The sequence below is a fragment of the Triplophysa rosa genome, linkage group LG3, assembly GCF_024868665.1.
Source record: "Triplophysa rosa linkage group LG3, Trosa_1v2, whole genome shotgun sequence".
In the NCBI taxonomy this organism is placed as follows: Eukaryota; Metazoa; Chordata; class Actinopteri; order Cypriniformes; family Nemacheilidae; genus Triplophysa; species Triplophysa rosa.
In genome coordinates, this window is record NC_079892.1 from 15,769,952 (window position 1) to 15,790,630 (window position 20,679).

The 20,679-nt window shown below is 37.8% G+C and overlaps 1 protein-coding gene across 4 annotated transcripts; it reads right to left on the bottom strand.

The window, feature by feature from the left end:
- Positions 1-1,101: 1,101 nt before the first annotated feature.
- On the bottom strand, positions 1,102-18,992 carry cdk10 (cyclin dependent kinase 10). 4 transcript variants are annotated; one of them, XM_057330223.1, is made up of 14 exons: positions 18,827-18,992; positions 17,954-18,192; positions 7,465-7,537; positions 5,867-5,938; positions 4,498-4,600; positions 4,311-4,392; positions 4,127-4,194; positions 3,826-3,878; positions 3,485-3,554; positions 3,333-3,392; positions 3,065-3,188; positions 2,770-2,909; positions 1,718-1,770; positions 1,105-1,639 (listed from the first exon to the last, which is right to left on the bottom strand). In XM_057330223.1, the coding sequence occupies exons 3-14, from the start codon at positions 7,499-7,501 to the stop codon at positions 1,545-1,547; spliced, it is 957 nt and encodes a 318-aa protein (XP_057186206.1). In that variant the 5' UTR covers positions 7,502-7,537; positions 17,954-18,192; positions 18,827-18,992; the 3' UTR covers positions 1,105-1,544. The 4 variants fall into 4 exon arrangements, with proteins under 4 accessions (XP_057186204.1, XP_057186206.1, XP_057186207.1 ...); XM_057330221.1 differs by lacking the exons at positions 17,954-18,192; positions 18,827-18,992 and adding an exon at positions 7,962-9,628 and having other exon boundaries at positions 1,102-1,639; XM_057330224.1 differs by lacking the exon at positions 17,954-18,192.
- Positions 18,993-20,679: the final 1,687 nt, after the last annotated feature.

The following is a 20,679-nucleotide window of genomic DNA, read 5'->3' on the forward strand; positions in this document are numbered from 1 at the left end:
AAATGAAAATACAATCATATATATATCCATGTGTATTTCTTTAGTGTGGTTGTCTGTTGCTGTATGTGTGTGCGCTCGAGCACGTGCATTCTCCCGTGATTTAAAAGTTAACGGTCATTTCGTTTTACCTCACCCACTAACACATTAGTTTAGCGGTTTATTTATTTTATTTAAAAACGTACAGATTTGAGAGTAAACTTATATTTTCGTGATTTTCGATTAATTTGACACATCTAAATCAACAGACCGTGATGTAAGGACTGAAACTCAGGGCTTTTGATTGTTATATCTAAAGAGGGAGCCGCGCTATACATGTGGTGAGACAAGAATATTGTTAGCCTGAAGATAATTACATGTTTATTCTTCTGTCAAGAAAAATCTGCTTAAATATTGTGTTGAAGTCATTGGTTATTTTATTTCAATATCTATAATGTCTGATGTTGAGGTAGGCCTACACACAGTGTGGTTTTATTAGAAATTATATAATGTGCTGTTTAAATCAAAAATTAGACTACTTCAGTAATGAAAAAGGAATTATTAGGCTAAACGAATAATCTGATGCATTCATTTCATCCTCCATATTGTGTGGGATGATGTATTTTACTTATTTTAATTAGATCAGACAAGCCATGGATAAAAACACAGCATGTATGTATTCATTACTGACGTGCAGTGAGGCCAAACGGACCCGAGAAAAATATTTTAGGGGAACGTTCTGGGAACCAAAAATTGTTAGCTGCAGGTGAGGCGCTAGGCCTTTTAATCGTTTATAAGTTATTAGCAGCCAGTGCAGAGATGATGACAATTGGGCTTATAAATTCAACATATAAGGAACATAAACACCTTCTGATATTGGTAACATTTGAACGAACAAAACACTTTAAAGGAAAGTGTACATGGTGACCCAATAGTGATGATAATAACCACCATTAACCAATATCTTTTTTTTACAACAGAAATATTCAAAATCATTAAAGGTCTTTAAAATACATGTATGGAAAATATTCTAGATGCAAGACACAAAGCTGAGACATGTCATGTCAAGTTTACATATTTGATATATTTCCATACTTTATTTCTTTGGAAAATCCTGAATAGTAAATAGTGCAGCTTCAATGCATTTTACGAATGCTTTTACCCCAAATTATATTTTGGATTTGATCGTTGTATAAAAGCAGGCACTGTTGCACTTCCTGTAGCTGGCAGAACATGAGACTCCTGGGAACAAAAATAGGTAACATTTATATCAACACTGCTAGTTGCTTATTTTTGGTACAAAAAGCCAATACATTTTCATGTTATTGATCCTTTAGCTAATGTAGAAATGGTAAAATGATCCTAAACATTGTCAAATAATTGCTACGGAATCATCTGTAAACAAAAATATACTTTATTTTTGTGATTTAACTTTTGAAAACACAAAAATAACTCTTCACACACTTTTTGAATCTATGTACAATTTAAGTCACATTTCATTTGTAACCTGTACAAAAACATTCAGTATAAACACATGATAAACACATTTATCAGGCAGCAGAATGGTTTCATATTTTGCTCCGTTTAGACTGGCTTTCAGCTGCAGGACCAGCACGTTTGTTCCTGTGATGAGGGAATGTGGGCATCAGCTCCGGTTCACACGCTGCAGAGTAAAACACGAGAACAAAGTTTCTTAAAAGTCTCTCTACACTTTAAAACTAAATAAAGCAAGTTTACTTACGCAAAGGCTTTTCCTTGAAGTAGGAGCTTTCTAAACATTCTTTAGCTGTGGCTCTATAAGAAACAAAGAGATAAATACTATATTTATTTTGGCCCAAAACCCAATAAAGAATTCACAAAACATTGTTTTGTCTTTTTTATTTTCTATTTGCCCATTCTTAAAATTAATTGTTTTATCCATAGCTTAGTTAGCTTATACAAAGTTTAGCCTGTCAAGATGCAGCAGTGTTGTGTTAACAAGCCAGCTGAGAACTGGCTCTCCTGGTCGAGTCTGGTTCCTCAAATCATTGGAGTTTTGGTTCCTTACCTGCACATGTATGTGTTTGCATTTGCTTTCTCCCTTACCTTCTCTATTTCATATTACTTTTATGGTTCATCATATTTTTTGTGTTGTATGTTGTTTTTCTGAGTTTTGGATTTATTGTACAGCTGCTTTAACGCAATGCAAATTGTAAGCGCAATATCAAAAAGCATGATAACAACACAAATAAAATAAAAAACTGATATCATAGCTTTTTGTTACGACGAATTAACAAATGCATAATCATTTTATTTACATGCACTGCTTAACATCTCAGTCATGTGACCTTCAGCACGTATTCAAAAGCAATACAGCTAGAAGCCGTCTATCTACACTAGACGCGTCAAAGCAACCGTTTAATTCGTGCTTAAATTGTTTAAAAGCCTTTGCATGAAGAAGAGCGTGATAATAAACTGTAATGCTTTCAAAAGGATGACAGAAAAAAACAGATGCTGTGTTAATTGCGTTAAATATTTTTTAATATGTTAATCTGAAAAAATGAATCTCATTCGTTAAACATGTTATTTTTGACAGCACTAATAATTTCACAATTTAATAAAAATAAAACTGGTTTCATTTATTTAGATTCATTTAGATTTTGGACTAACATGTTTTCGACAGGATGTGTGGAAATTAAATTCAGATTTGCTTAAATATCAGTAATTAAAATGATTAGTAATGATGGTAAGAATGAATAAATGAAATATATCAGTCTGACATATAAATGTACAGTAAACCAGCTGTAGACTAACCTGCGTTGTGGGTTGTACATGAACAGAAGATTGAGCAGTCTCAGACCAGCTTCTGATAACCATGTGAACTTGTTCTTCAAGTTATTGTAGGGTTGCTTCCTAAGACTGTACTGGCCGACCAACGGCAGACGTGAGAAGCCCTACAAATCCCAAGAAATCTCACTGTTATTCCATTTATCAAACAATATCAACGTCAATTCAAGTTCAGTAATTGTCACATTTTGTTTACTCTGTCATATTTTCTGACTGAAAAAAACAAATGCTTTCTCCATTTTTGATATTCAAGACAAATTACCGGCCAGATGTTCTCACTGGGTGTTCCCAGGAGCTGTACGATCAAATCCACCTGCTGGATCTCTGATGCTCCAGGCAGAAGAGGTTTATGGGCAAGAAGCTCTGCAAAGATGCACCCAACTGCCCTACAAAACAAAATTCAAAGAACATTACTACAAAACAATCCGAGAGCTCACTGACGTAATCATCCAAGGTCTTATATAATTTACAGAACATGGTGGTTTTAGAAAAGCCCAGGATCATTTATTCTAGCACTGTTCAGTTCTCACCACATATCCAGAGCAGCGGTTTGTGTCTTGGTCCCTAGGAGGAGCTCTGGTGCCCGATACCTGTAATGACAACAGTGTCATTGATAGGCAGAGGGATTTGGTGGATTAAACCAGATAAAAGAGATTGATAGGTATTAAGTCTGTCTGCTTACCACAGCGTGACTACTCGAGGAGTCATAGGCTGTAATGGAATTCCATAAACACGGGCCAGACCGAAATCAGCTGGAAAAACATCCGACATGCTATCGATACACTATTTATCATAGTTTTATTTGACAATTTCACATGGTTTATTGTGTTGTTTCTTGACATGGGGGTGATTCTCACTAAACTTTCTGATGAACCTTTTTCCATATTGTATACCAAAAGAAGCCTAGCAAGTTGTAACATTTGGACATTGCTTATTAAGTTGTAACATTAATTTCAAGACAAATAAGCACACGTCACATCCCATTTAGCATCCACAAGACATTCAAATAAACTCATCACTCACCTATCTTAACACAGCCCTTGTCTGTCATCAACAGATTGGAAACTTTCAAATCCCTTTCATAAGAACATATGAGAAAGATGTGAAATAACAAATGATGACTACATATTTAAAATGATTCATATCGCATCATCAGTATCATTATTTTGGACTTATACACCTGGAAAAGAGCAAGAGACCAACATAATATAGAATTAGTTAAAAGTATGTGCTATCGAAGAAATTATTTTTGGGACAAAAACGAGCTCTGAAACAATGCAAGGCATCATATATTAAAGGAGCAATGTGGAGAACACAAACTGACCTGTGAAGAATGAAGTTTTGATGTAAATATTCCAGTCCTTTAAGCAGCTGAAGAACTATACATTTTACCTAGAGAAAGAAAAGGAAAAGAGTAAAGTCATATATACATTCTATTTATGTACTACAGCATAACAAACATTTTTTCTTGATGAGAAATAAGACAAGATGTGAGCCACCAATCATACCTGAGCTTCAGAGAATGGTGACTGCATGTTCTCCAGCAGACTGGCCAAATCCTGCTCACAGTAACTCATCACCAGAAACAGGCTGATGAGAAAACCCACAAAATCAATGCAACATAAAACTTCAAACAAGCCAATGAAATGGTTCATATTTAAACATAGAAAATAAATATTGTTTATCATGTTTAACCTTTCCAAATGGCTTCCAACCACCACTTCCTTTAGCTCCACAATGTTTGGGTGTCTCAGTCGGAGAAGAAGGTTGATTTCCCGTAAACTGCTGATGGGAATCCCTAAACACATGCACAGAGCAACAAAATAAAAATAAAAAAACGAATACATAACTTACTGAGGCTGTACATTTTATTATATCCAAGACAGCACCAGGTTCACTTAATGTAAATTATGCAGGCTAATATATATAATTAGATTTTTAGAAAGTTGGCATGAAACGGAAGTTGCAATAGTGTAATGGCTTCTTGAATAAGAAATAGGGAGGGGCTTGATTTCGACAATTGGGAATTGATTGGATTGTTAGAAGTCTGAAAGCCTGGCCACTGGACAGTCAGTCAGTATAGTACCACCCTCAGGGCGAGACATGCAGAGAAGAGATGTTGTTTAAAGGGGCAAGTTTATGATTTTGATAAAAGATTATGAGGGCACATTCATTTTACAAAAGTAACAACACACAGATGCACGCACACACAATTAAATTATTTAAAATAATCACTGCAAGATATCATAAGAAATAAGAACGGTTAATTTTGATTTCATAGTGACTTTAAAGGGATAGTAAAAATAACATATAAATTCTGTTATCAGTTACAAACCATCATGTCATTCAAAGCCTGTTTATAACTCTTTCTGTTGAACAAAAAAGATATTTTAGGAAATGTCTTAGTGGTTTTGTGTCCACACAATGGATGTCAATGGAGGCCAATGATGTTTGGAGGCCAATGATGTTTGGTTACCAACATTCTTCAAACTATCTTCTTATGTGTTCTGCAGAAGGTTTGAAATGACAGGGTGAGTAAATGATGAAAGAATACACATTTTTGGTGAACTATCCTTTAAAGGGATTACAACCTGGAGAATTAAAATATATCTTATTTTTTGGAATATATTAAATATTCCACTATTAATACCAGTAGGTTGTAGAATTCAAAAGTTTCTTATAAGTCCAAAAACAGCTTTTACTGAAGCCAACTGCACACAAAACTGTTTGCAATTTCTCTTCTATCCGGCAGTCTTATTAGTCAAAAAGTTTCTTCAGTCTCTGGCTCAAGTATATACAGTACAGCTGTATTTTATGCTGTCTTCAAGCTTATTTTTATTCAAAACCAGTGTACACATGATCGGAAAAAAATTACTATGACTCCCATGTCTTCTGTGAAGGGATACCTGTCTGGGCACTTAATAGATGTATAAAAATATTGTGGCATATATAAATAATTCACAAAATCCAGAAAAAGATTATTGGTTATTTGGCTATTTCAGTGCTTTTTCACACTTGAATAACAATATTTAAGGTACTAAAATGTTTAGGGTGATATACTAACCATCTTTCTCCTTGTCCATTCGCACTTTCTTTAGTGCAACTATTTCATTTGTTCTTGTATCACGTGCTCGGTCTGTAAAATCACAAATAAAAAAAATCTATGTTAGTATATTACTAAAAAAATCTTAATCTAAGTCTAAATTTTAAGGAGTCATTCAAATCCAAAAAATGACATACAGTAGCTGTTTGATAATGATGATCAGGGGGCGTATTACAGAAAGATCATAACTTGAAAATATTATCCTATCTGTTTGGTAACCATGGTAATTTCAGATAGGACCTCATTTAGGACAAAAGCTATTACAGAACAGCACTTCCTAAGTGCATAATCTTATTTTAACTACATATAGGAAAGGGATATTACAGAAGCGTCTTAACTTGACAAATAAACGGTCTTAACTTTAGGATGACCCCACAGCTGTTCTAACTTCAAAATTATTTAAAAACTAACAGAAAAAACGCTCACAATTGCGCTGTCCAACAATGGCATTACATTGATTAATAATTGAAAATGAAGAAAAGAAGTTTCTATCTCCGCAGCACTAAAATTGAAAGCTCCCCGGTTTTGTTTTTCCATTTTGTTTACCTCATCAGCAGCTTGCACAATGTTGGTTGCTTGGTAACAGACCTGAAAGTGGATTGCCGAGCTTGATGGGTACAATTTAAGATTCCCTAACTAGAGATAAGATAGGAATGCCAAATCAAGTTAAGATTTGCTTCTGTAATACAGATTTGTGAAAAAACCTAATTTAACGTATCATAACTTAAGTTAAGACCTAAGATAAGAAACTTTCTGTAATACGCCCCCAGAAGATACAGTATAGGCTGCATATCAGGGATGCCACAGTTTAATATTGAACTATTGGGTTTGACATTTACGGTTCAATACGCGTTTGTGAATTGTGTTTTTTTAGTTTTGTGTTTAAATAATTTCCATGGGTTTTATTTCTATTCGAACTGTCTCGGTTTGTCTTGTCCATTAAGCGCAATTTAAATTGACAACAAATTTGACAGCCCTAGCGGTGATACATTATTTACATTTGCCCAATTCTAAGCACACATATATGGATATGCGTATGTGCGCAGGAGTGTAGTATTTCTGTGACATCGGCAACTACTGGCTTGGCATGCATAATACAGCATTTACTCATTTCGTGGATCCAAGAACATTGTGACAACCTTGTTGTGTGTATGTTAAACCTTTTAAAACCGACTAAATGGACATTATCCCATTTATTACAAGTATTGCCACATGAGTCATTTATTGACCATGGCATATTGATTTGAAATATTCTATTGGCTCATTTGTAACAAATACAAACCTTTACAGAGAAAAATGTGTATGCCTTAAAAAACTTTAGGATGACAATGGCACTCTTTCGGGTAAATTGCCTTTATTAACAGATGGCTACATACACAAAATCAATAATTTAGTTATATAATGACTTTTAGATTTTGTGAATGTAGCCATCTGTTAATAAAGGCTTTTTAACCTAAAAGAATGCCATGGTCATGGTCAAGGTCACCGAGGTATACTGAACAGTGGGCTAACTGTATTGCTGCATATAGTTAAAATACAAGTATGCAGGTGAAACTCACACACTATGCCATATGTTCCCTCTCCAATGCGATTCATCTTCTCAAATTCTTTCACACTCCGGCATTTTCCCAACTGCACACACAAATGCTGCAATTAATGTCACAATCTCAATTAACACAACACAGTTTCATACGTTTCTCTATACAATTAAACAGGGCACAAGTGATGTTAGACACCTCGTCACCTTGGAATCATAAGATTCTATCTGCCGTTTTTGTCAAAATTGAGTTATTAACATGTTCTTACTCTGTGGCAACTTTTACAAATCAGAAAGGTTCTGTCTTGAGTCAAATGAAATGCAAAAACGTTGAAGCCTAACACCGTGTCTACAACATTATAATGGGTTCTAATACGTTTCTAATGTCTTTTGTCGTGTCGCGTCCAGTGCAATGTCTCAAAACTGCTCAGAATACAGATAGAACCTTATAATTCCAAGCAAGGCGAAGATGGAAGTATTTAATGGGAACTGGACTGTAAGTAACAACACTCTTCTCACCCGTTCACTCTGCGGTACTACAAACGTCTTGTCCGTTTTTAAAGATTTTAGCTTTAAGCACTCTAGATCGGTGTCTGTTGTGCTTTCCATCTCCAGTCATTCCAGAGCCACACACAAAATTGGTTAAGGAATCGTATGATACCAGTGTGAATCATGCAACACGTTTATTAAACAGACTGCTTGATCACAAGCGGAAGAAAAATAACTCCGTGAAAGTTAACATTCGTTCATTTTGACGTTCCTATGGACGACTGTTTGCTTTCACAGAGTTAAATAGTATGCTGCTGCAGTATTCAGACTGTACAGTGAGCTACTTTTTAATTTTTAATGTAAGTTACCTCTTTTATTATATTTCAATTCTTTATTACGTATTTTCATTTCAATGTATATTAAAGTTGGACAGTGTGACTGCTACTTTTCTATGCACTGGTCTGAATAAACCAAACGCTGTCACTTGTAAAATGCCTGTAATGTTTGATTATCTACTGCACAAATGTCTGCAATAAGACAAACAATCCCGAGATTTGACGCAGGGACTGTATCAGCAGCTTCGGTGGTGTAGTGCGAAAGACGTGTGACTCATAGTTTTATGGGATCAGAATTGTTGCAATATTCTGAATAAATAAACTATGATCCGCAAATAAATATCGAGAGTTTCACAAACATTTTTTAAATCCACATATGCTCAAAAAGCGAACCATAAATATATGTTAGACGTTCCACAAAAAGAAATGGAATTCACAAATAAATACAATGAGATTTGCAAATAAAAAATATTTACAAATTTATTTTAATGGCATTTATTTGTAGATCGCTTTCTGCACATATGTGGATCGCTGTCACGAACTGTGGCAGGAGAAGAACCCAAATGCAGGCAGGCAGAGGTGAAGGGGTTAACAAAGAGCTTTATTATAAACAAAAAAACACAAATCAAAAACCCACGATGGGGTATAAAATTAAAGACAGGGATAACATAGACTAACTAACAAATAAACTGACATGACACTGGAAAAGAACTAAACTACACACTTACTGGAACAAACACGATCTGGACAGCGGGAACACGAGAATAAAAACTGTAACACAGGTAAGGACACGGGAAGACAAGGCATACACTCCGACAAGCACATACACAACGCAATCCGAAGGCACAAGACAAAGAAACATGAGGGTATAAATAAAGAAGACAAATGAGGGATAACGAGCAGGGGCAGGTGTAGAACATAAGACAAGAGGGAGACATTACAGGAAACGAGAGGGGCGGGACCAATGACAAGACCTGAGAAAACACATGAGATGTCAAAAAACAAACATCTCATGGTCTTCTCACATAAAACCTAAGGCTTTGCCATGGCTCTGCTACAGGACCAAGAAAAACATGACTAAGGAAGCAGAGCCATGACAGAAGCCCCCCCTTTAATGAGCACCTCCAGGTGCTCACCAAAGGGTAGACGGACGAGACAAGACAGACTGGGAGACAGACAGGACAAGACAAAACAAAGAAAACAAAATCAAGGGCAGACAAGACACAATAACAAAGGGACTAGGGTGAGACAACAAAAACAACAAACATGGGAGGGGGGAGGGGCCAAACCAGAGCCCATAAGGGGCAGTCCATGGGGATGGGGAGAAGTCCCAGTCCCCGGCTGCACCTGAGGGTGCGTAGTCCAAGGGGATTTAGGAGGAGTCCTGGGGGGAACAGTCCTTGACCCTGGGGGTCTCCCCCTCCTCGGCTTCTTCCTCGACCGGCCCACAGAACGTGTGGCCGGCTGCAGGGAAGCGGTGGGGGACACGACTAGCTCCGTGTTGGAGGAGTCGGACGGGGAGTCCCACGACTCCCTCCGTCCACGCCTACCACGGAGGCTAGCTGGTGGTCGAGAGACTGCGGGGGGTGAGGCGGGTGGAGGTGCAGAGTTCCCCAGGGTAAGGGTGGCCAGGACGCGATCCTCCGGGACGGTAGCCAAGGGAGTGGATACCCAGTCTGGCACTAAAGGCCAGGGATCATCCCGGTTGACCACGTACCTGATCATGTCACCCAACCACAGGGAACTCAACATCTCCACCTCGGCCCACTTGAGAGGCTCGGTGAGGCAGCAGTTAAAAATAACCTTGAGCTCTGCCTCACCGAACTCAGTCTCCTCCGCAGCAGCCACAAACTCCCGGGCGAAGTCTCTGACCCCGCGATCCCCCTGCCGAAACCCAAACAACCAACAAGTCTGGCGGGCTCGCAGGGAACCGTTCATGCCTGCTGGGTTCGTTATGGCCTTCGGATTCTGTCACGAACTGTGGCAGGAGAAGAACCCAAATGCAGGCAGGCAGAGGTGAAGGGGTTAACAAAGAGCTTTATTATAAACAAAAAAACACAAAACAAAAACCCACGATGGGGTATAAATTAAAGACAGGGATAACATAGACTAACTAACAAATAAACTGACATGACACTGTAAAAGAACTAAACTACACACTTACTGGAACAAACACGATCTGGACAGTGGGAACACAAGCATAAAAACTGTAACACAGGTAAGGACACGGGAAGACAAGGCATACACTCCGACAAGCACATACACAACGCAATCCGAAGGCACAAGACAAAGAAACATGAGGGTATAAATAGAGAAGACAAACAGGGATAACGAGCAGGGGCAGGTGTAGAACATAAGACACAAGAGGGAGACAATACAGGAAACGAGAGGGGCGGGACCAATGACAAGACCTGAGAAAACACATGAGATGTCAAAAAACAAACATCTCATGGTCTTCTCACATTAAACCTAAGGCTTTGCCATGGCTCTGCTACAGGACCAAGAAAAACATGACTAAGGAAGCAGAGCCATGACAGATCGCTTTCTGCACATTTGTGGATCGCTTTCTGCACATTTGTGGATCGCTTTCTGCACATTTGTGAATCGCTGCACGCATTTGTGGATCAGTGCACGCATTTGTGGATAGCTCTCTGTGCATTTGTGGATTTTGAAACATTTCTAACGTCAAGACGTGCACACAATCCACAAATAGGTGGACTCCGCCCACTATCTACGCAAGCCAATCGGGTAACTTCCGCTTTCGTTGTCCAATAGGGCACGTTCTAACTTCAGCCAATCACGTTTTGTTCTGCACTAAGATTCAGGGAGCTAACATGGCGGCTAGTAGCGGTCTAAAATGCGTGATATACTAAGAAATGCGAATAGCCTCTTCTTTATACTACTCAGTAATGATTGTTTGTGTTTATATGCATTGTCCATATGTTAGTAACAAACGACTGAAACGTTTATGACTTGACAACAGCGTGCACGGACTGGGGTGGACAATCCCGGTGTCACGAACTGTGGCAGAAGAACCCAAGCGCAGGCAACGGCAGTGAAGGGGTTAACAAAACAGACACAACGTCACAAAACAAGGCACGGAACAGGAACCAAGGTACACAGGAAAACAGGAACATGAGCACAAACGCAATGCATACACAACATAGTACACGCAATACAAGAGCACAGGACAAAGAAACAAGAGGGTATATATAGGGAAGACAAACGAGGGATAACGACATGGGGCAGGTGTGGGACATTAAACACTCAGGGAAAGATAACGAGGAAACGAGAGGAATGGGGTCAATGACAAGACACTGGAGAGAAAGTATATTATTGTCAAACGGACAATAATATGTTTCTCTCCACACCTAACCAAAGACTTTGTCATGGCTCTGCTACAGGACCAAGAAAAACATGACTAAGGAAGCAGAGCCATGACACCCGGTGACTGGGGACTGATTTGGTCTGCTGCAAGCCAGCCGTTTTATTGTCTTTATGTATCAAAGTGATAAATTCCGATTTTGGCATTCGATAAAATATAATCTGTTTCCTCGATACTGCATAAGCAGCTAGTTCGCGCCGGACACTCAGCGCGTGCCTCCTTTCAATGTGTGCAACGTTTGCATTGCAATGAGCTGCAGCTGTCTGTGTACTACCAGTATAACGATGGCAGAATTAACGTGGAGGAAATCATCAGCACTGTGAATTTCTATGTCATTCATATTCAAAATAAAACGTAATTTAATCAGTCATCTCTGTTTATCCCGACCCATTCCTGAATGATCTCTGCTGCTGTGGCTAAACTGTTCTGTATAGGCTACTGTCTAACTCTTTGCCATGACAAAAATGATCACTGTAAGAAACACTACCCGTAACATCAACAATAGTAAGCGTTGTCGTTATAGTGGTAGCAGCGTAAGCAGGCTATATTGCAAGATGACCATGTGGGACAATTCTGTCCACAATTCCCCACATAGAAATACTGTAGTAGTATAATACATTTACTATCATATGAACAGCTCATATAAAGTTTCCCATAATAACGCAAAGAACATACATCAGAATCAGAAGGAGCTTTATTGCCAAAATATGCTCTATGCACGAGGATTTTGTCTTAGTGACAGAAGCTGCCAGTGCACATAGTTGAAAGTGACAAGACACAGGTAACAAAATATATATAAATAAATATGTAATAGACAATACACATATGGAAAAAAAATATATGTCAAAAGAGCAGTGGATGCTATATTGTATGCATGTGCTACATATTTACAAGTTATAAGGTGCTTTATACAAATTGTGTAAGGGAATGGGATAGCTGTATGATATATTAAATCAGTAACATATAATAAATAAATATGAGTATAAGTGAGTAGTTTAGTATTGCACATATTTATTGAACAGTGGGGAGAACATCATGGGGTAGATGACCTGAGGGAAGAAACTTTATTTGGCTGTTTTGGTTCTCAGTGCACTGTAGCGCCGACCAGACGGCAGCAGTTCAAAGAGAAAGTGTGCTGGGTGTGTGAGGGGTCCAGAGAGATTTTGCGAGCCCTTTTACTCGCTCACTCTGGAAGAGTACAGTTCTTGCAGTTGGAAGGGTAGTACCAGTGATTCGCTCAACAGTCCGAAATATCCGCTGTGCTCTTCGCAGGTCTCGAGTGTTTGTATGTGTCCCGAGCATGTAAACTGAAATTGAGAGAGAATATGTCGCCTCTAAATGCAGCAAGTTTTTTAATAACTTCATCGATCAACACAAAGTTACAATGGTAGAGATTCTAGAGAACTTTAATAAACTTGATCGCTTAGCAACCTTTAAAACAAGTCTTGTACGTCTCTTGATGTACATGACGTGGAGGAGCGATTTTTTTATTAACAGACTGATTTGACCCTACCTGAGCATGCTTGTTTTTTCTAAACAAAAACATGTAAAACAAAATAATTGCCTTTTGTATTGCAGTTAAAGTAGTAAAAACAGGCTACTGACAATTTTTTATTATTAAAACTGGGCATCGTTCTGTTATAATTTTAATTGAGGTTCTGTAAATTTGCACCAACAAGCCCAAACAATTTGCTTTTGTTTTCATATATTCATATTTTTCTTATATTTAACTTCAGCTGGTTGGGCTATGCCTTGGTTCTTGCGTCTCATTCTTCAGTGTTCCGCATTTACCAATAGCCTAAATAGGCTACATAAAAAGTACTTATTTTGTTTTAAATTGATATCTTTATAATTTAAAAACCAACAATGTATGCTATATAATAACCCCATTTAGGAGCTTTTTTATGCCTATTTGGCACTAAATATAGAAGGAATGCAGTTATCATAGCAAACCGCGCTATTGAACTATAAAAAAGCCAAAATCACCGCAAGAAAATTCCTTCACCGTGGCAGCGCTACGTTCCCGACTACATTACAGTACATTACACATCACATGTCTTTAGGATGTGTGTGAAAGCACGCACAGGTTCCAGAAAATCACTGGCAGTGTGAACCAAAATCAACCGATCCCGTCATCCCGGGACACATCTTCCGCATATTTTCCGGGATCTCTGTATGAAAAGGGATTTACTGAAATGCCATGTAATATCCAGTGCCATTTGTGCATTTGTATGGAGAACCCATTAATTTGTACATTTAGCTTCAATTCATTTTTATTTGGCAATTTTATATTTTGCTTCATACTTGTTTCATCGAAGAGAAAAGTTGTGTTGCCTCCCTTGAGTTCTTATTTCCCCCGCTGTTGTTTTATTTGCCAATAAATAAATGAAATAAACAGTATTTTAAAGCTGTCCTATGTGTCATTTAAAAGGCAGCAATATATACATAATTATAACCCAACAAGATTTATTTAGCACAAGGAAAAATGGAGACGTATATCCAAGGCCGGACTTACCATTGGCCTTGACTGGGCTCCAGCCCAGGGGCCCCGCCCTTCAGGGGGCCCGCCTGCTGTCGTTAATTTGATTTGTTTAGTTATATGCCAGTCATTTTATTTTTCATTTAAACTTTGTGCATTGGCCTACCAATGTTCAATAGCACTGCCTTATGTAAGGAACGATGTCGTTTAATTGGCTAATCGTTCCGTCAGTCATGTTGGCGTTTCCTGATTGGTCATATGTGGATTCTATCCGTTACGTTTACCGCAGTTGAAACCTGTCTGCTCATTAAGACGCTTGTTCTAATGGCTGACAAGCGCAATCGCAGTGCCGCGCTTAAAGAAAACCAAAAACTGAGAGACATAACGCGAAAGAACAGCATTTAGGAAATAATGATTCTTTATACCCATGGCACCACACCTTGATCTTTAGGCAGAGAATCCAGAGCATACCTGTCACCATCTCCCGCCAGGCCGCCACCCTCCGGTTTTATTTCAGTTATTTCTCCTTTGAAACTCGCGGACCGACGTGGCTGGCGCCCGCCTTTGGTAGGCGAAGTTGAACGGTAGCCGAAGTAGAGTAGAGAGGATTCACATCCCCGCGAAAAACTTTCTCTTATTACACCGCTATATGATTCCACTCCGCGTTTTCCATTTGACGCTCGCGCCTCACAGTCTGTGTCCGCTCACTGAAGACGACAGATTGTTTCATCGACAGGTAGATGCAGTAGAGTCTACTAGCTGTTGTTGTTGTTACACTTTCTTTGCTTTTACAAAAAACGTGTTATGAAAAGTGTTGTGTTCTGCAGACATCTCTGAATAAAAACAGGTAATATAGAGTTTATTTCTAATATTTCCCGTTCTGTGGCCATAAGCGGTTCTTGTAAATAATACGCAAACACTGTTAAATCCATCCATGTAAATAAAAAATGAAAACATTCTGCTAACTAATAAACAAAGTTAAAACAACCGAACTACGGGACGCGTGAAGGGACAAACTGCGTTTAGATAGTTATTTCATTTCTGACGTTGAGATCTCTGGCAAAATGTAAATGCTAAATTAAGATGATACCTTGCAGATATACCATTCATGGATTCATGGCCTGTGAGCTGCATTAAACTGTCTCTTAGATTTACATTTAAGAATTTGACATTAAAATGATGTTATGTTAGTCATAAAGTAATTAAAACGATTTATAACAGAGGGGTGCCCTATTTGCCCTGCACAACCTCAGTTAACTAGACTTTACAAAACTATGGACCCATCTCATTATTATGAAACTATTTAAGCCATAATAAGACGTTTCATCTCATTATATGAATACAATTTTAATGTGCATTTCAAACTCATAGATCTGTCATATGCTTTACTGATGGAATTGCAATAGAATACTAATATATTTTTAACACTTTACACCGTTGCATTTGTTAACATTAGTTAAGCATTAGATTACATGTCTGCATTTGTTAATCTTTATTTTCAGTATTTACTAATATTTTTAAAAACATGCACCTGAACTAACATGAACAATTGTATTTGGCATTAACTAACAATAAACAAGATTAATAAATGCTGACAACTGTATTGCTCATTGTTGGTTTCATGTTAATGCAGGTGTTCTCAAATTTTAGATCCAAGACGTATAATCTCTCAACATCCTCGAGAAATACAGGGAGAACACACACATTTGTTCCTTTTTAGTAGTTTTCTTATTATGGATCAATAAATTTAATTTTAAAATACATAATGGTAGGGCTGTATGATTATGTCAAAAACTATACAATATCAAGGGGACTAATAATGTTGATTATTAATGTTGATTGGATTTTACATTTAAGTATGTTTGAAACTTCCTACACGCTATAAACGCACCACTTGTGGCTCCCACTGTCAAAACAAGCATTATAAACGTGTAAACCAATGAACACGTGTTATTGTTAGTCATTGGAGAGAAAAAACATTTACTAATGCTAACAAACACATGATTTTAAATAGTACGGGGGCCCCGAAAACAACTCAAGCCCAGGGGCCCCCACCCGCCTAAATCCGGCCCTGCGTGTATCGTATAACACGCTATACTAAGAGCACTGCCACAGCCCTTATTATTAACTACAGTAAATTGATTATCTGCAGTTGTATACCAATATTTACTATGGTAAGGTTCGAAAACACAAATTTTACTAGGCCTACATCGTTTACTTTTGGGGTTACTGTGTGAATTTGAGAATATATTGTGTGCACAAGATCATAGTCAAAGGATCGACATCCTTTGTTGTGGCAAGAGTTAGACAGTATACAGAACAGTTAAACCACAGCAGAGATCATTCAGGAATGGGATAAACAGAGATGACTGAATAAATTACGTTTTATTTTGAATTATGAATGACATAGAAATTCACAGTGCTGATGATTTCCTCCACGTTAATTCTGCCATCATATACTGGTAGTACATCGACAGCTGCAGCGCATTGCAATGCAAACGTTGCACAAATTGAAAGGAGGCACGCGCTGAGTGTCCGGCGCGAACTAGCTGCTTACCCATGCAGTATCGGGGAAACAGATATTTTATCCAATGCCAAAATCGGAATTTATCACTTTGATACATAAAGACAATAAAACGGCTGGCTTGCAGCAGACAAAATCGGTCCCCAGTCACCGGGATTGTCCACCCCAGTCCGTGCACGCTGTTATCAAGTCATAAACGTTTCAGTCGTTTGTTACTAACATATGGACAATGCATATAAACACAAACAACCATTACTGAGTAGTATAAAGAAGAGGCTATTCGCATTTCTTAGTATATCACGCATTTTAGACCGCCACTAGCCGCCATGTTAGCTGCCTCCCTGAATCTTAGTGCAGAGCAAAACGTGATTGGCTGAAGTTAGAACGTGCCCTATTGGACAACGAAAGCGGAAGTTACCCGATTGGCTTGCGTAGATAGTGGGCGGAGTCCACTTATTTGTGGATTGTGTGCACGTCTTGACGTTAGAAATGTTTCAAAATCCACAAATGCACAGAGAGCCATCCACAAATGCGTGCACTGATCCACAAATGCGTGCAGCGATTCACAAATGCACAGAAAGCGATCCACAAATGTGCAGAAAGCGATCCACATATGTGCAGAAAGCGATCCACATATGTGCAGAAAGCGATTCACAAATGCACAGAAAGCGATCCACAAATGTGCAGAAAGCGATCCACATATGTGCAGAAAGCATTTCTTTTTGTGGAACGTCTAACATATATTTATGGTTCGCTTTTTGAGCATATGTGGATTTAAAAAATGTTTGTGAAACTCTCTATATTTATTTGCGGATCATAGTTTATTTATTCAGAATATTGCAACAATTCTGATCCCATATTAGTTTTGACTCTGCCGCGAAGCAAGTTCGAATCCGCCGAACTAAATTTTAAACTAAACTAAATTTTCACATATCAGATCTGTTTCCATTTGTTTTTAACGTTATACGTTTTAATCAATCGAGTATTTAAAGCGTGTTGTGCTTTATTATATGTGAGGATGGCTGCTGCAGTGGCAGCATGTATGCTCGGGTCAGAAATGCATAACATCATGTCATGTCGAGGTACAGTAGTAAGATTGGATGACCTCACGAGAGTCTACCATACCTTGGCTTTAGTGGAATTGACGCCACTGATTTGACGGATTCGTTTTTAGCGATCAAGCGCCCCCTAGAGGAAAATAACTAAAGCACAGTTCTACAGTAGCAACCAGTAACATTTACCACCCTAATGATTACTGTAGAAGGCTTTAACTTTACAGTTAACATTTTCATGTCATACCTCAAATCAGGTTGTTCCCGGGATGAAACGACCTCGACCGACAAACACAGAACTTCCTCTTGGTCTCGGCTCTTTACTTACATCTTCTATTTTAAGACCAGCAGGTTTTTCTAAGAGGTTTTCTCGAGATGGAGCTGTGATGATGATGAGCGGTGCTGAAGCGTTATTTAACAATGAAGGTGATGAGAATGATGAAGAGGATGAAGTTGATGTGACACTGCTGAGAGACTGTTCCTTTACTGGCAATGAAAAAGTGATGAAAAAACATCTTCGTGAATTAAATACAGAGATCTGTGTCTTAATCATAATAAAATATGAATGTATCATTGGCTTTGCTCCCTTCACCATAATGCAAAATAAACAATAAATAACGTATGATAAATATGTAGCAATAAAAAACATTCAAGTGTCCAAATTACTCACCTTTCTTTCAGCACCCTTTTCTTACGACAATTTCAAAGTATCTTACTATATAAAGGGGTACATTATTGTTAAATACTTAAAAAGCATTACATTTTTTAGATAAGTTCATCCCCAGGAACACAAGAAACATCTCAATGAATGTCTTCTCTACCAGGAGATCTTCTACGTGGAAAAAGCTTTCGTATGTAAAGTGTGTGCAATTTATTTTTATTATATATCTTTTTCTAACAACAATTAAATCCTTTTAAATTGGATTGCATTGAGTTTTACGTCAGAAAACAATTCGGATTAACCTACAACCTAATTTATTACAGCACCGCGGGAACATTCAGCATTATCATTTATACGGCTTATCTTTCATTATTATTTTAAATTAATGGCTGCAAAGGTGCCTTAAAGGTTAGGATATGTTTGTTTCTTTCAAACAAGCCGAGAAAATAACTGGTTTACCTTGATTCACCTGCTTGCTCGGTGCAGAGCCCATTCCCCATCACTCAATGACATGAATCTATCTTCTTGAACTCTGTCGTGTCTGTATATTGAATAGTTTATTCGTGATCAGAAAGCGTCTTAATTCAGCGCGGTGACAGTCAATGTGACACTAGAGCGGCACTTTCCCATCTCACCGCTAGAGGCCACATCACCTGCCCTCTGACGTAAACTGTTTTTGTAGACTTAGGAGAATGTAAATCCTTGAGTCCTTTCCCTTCCCCATATAATCGTTTTAATGTATTTTGTGCCAACTGCGGTAGAAATTTTAAATAGGGATAGGACACAATAAGTTGTACTATCGAGATGTGATTGTAGCTATTTTATCTATTGTTTATTGTGTTGTGTTGTGTATTGGCTGGGCCATGATGTCCAAGACAAATTTCCCAGAAATGGGACAATAAAGTATATTCTGTTCTGTTCTGTTCTGTTCTGTTCTATTCTTTGATGGTATTAACAATTGCAACAAAGTGGCACATTATTATAACATCCTAAGAACTTTTAATATAATATTATGATATCTCTTAATTTAAAATAATAACTCATCCTTAAACTCAATATTATGATTTACAGAACTTACATTCCAAATTTGAAGTAAAAGCTCTGAGGATGCAGGTCTCATTACTGTCTTAAATGCAGTGCGTTTGGGACCACCACAGTTGTTCCGTGCAGAAACCTGCATTATCTTCTCCACTCATTTTCACAGGATTATTCAACTACAGTGCAGCAGCTGCATGTCAGGACCCATGGTATAGTAGAGGACCATTAAATACCGATCATAATAACTAGGTTTATTACGCTTGGAATGTTTTTAATAAATTATAATGTCTTCTAGAATGGCTTATAATTTAAAAAATAAGTATTTGTTATGTCATGTCAGTGTTATTTAATGGAAAACCTTTCAAACTCTCAGTCTAAGATATATGTCTGGATTGAAGAAGTTAAAAGATTAGTTCACCCCAAAATGACAATCGAAAAGGTGTATTGTTCATTCATCACATGTGACCTGTGTTATCTTAGTATGTGTTATAATTTCAAACTGCCCTATTTCTAACGTACATTTTACATTTAGTTGCTTAGCAACAATCCACTGCCAGAGGAAAGGGTGAAGATGGGAAATACTGCCCTGTTTTGAAAAATATTTTTTCAAAATAACTATTTACACCATTTTCACCTTTCATATAACATTAATGGCACCATGCAGCTTTGATACATAGCTTTATTCAAAAGCAGTTTGTGTATTTTGAAACCCACTTCTGCCTCAAGACAAAGATATTTACACACAGTAGAATACAGCAACAGTCATGATCAGTTATTTTCTTATGGCTGTCTCTACATTTCAGAGATGCACTATACAGTAGAAGCATAGTTTCTGGTCTGTTACATAACAATATCGTACCATTATAACATTTCGTTTCACTACAGCACAGTTCATTTGTTTAGAAATTCACAGTTTATATTCCTTTTTTCTCTGCTGCATTTTTGCTGTATTTCGGGACTTTTCCTTCTGAACTCCCACATACTGGAACAAAAGGTCAGTGTGAAATCTAAATCCTAAAGCACTTCATGTTCTGTCAAGACATGAGGATGTGCATTGTGTTTTTTTGGCATGTGTGCTCTTTTGCACCCACCCACCCCCACGCGCATCACATGAGCAGTGAATATTATATGTTTACAAGCACACTGATATGCTTTACAGGTACTACAGAGGCTTTAGTCTGTTAAATGTCAAATGTCTAAAATAGAGATCTATTCATGTATCGTGTATTAAACAGCCCTCTGCATTTCTCTCTGGAATTTATTTTTTATATTTT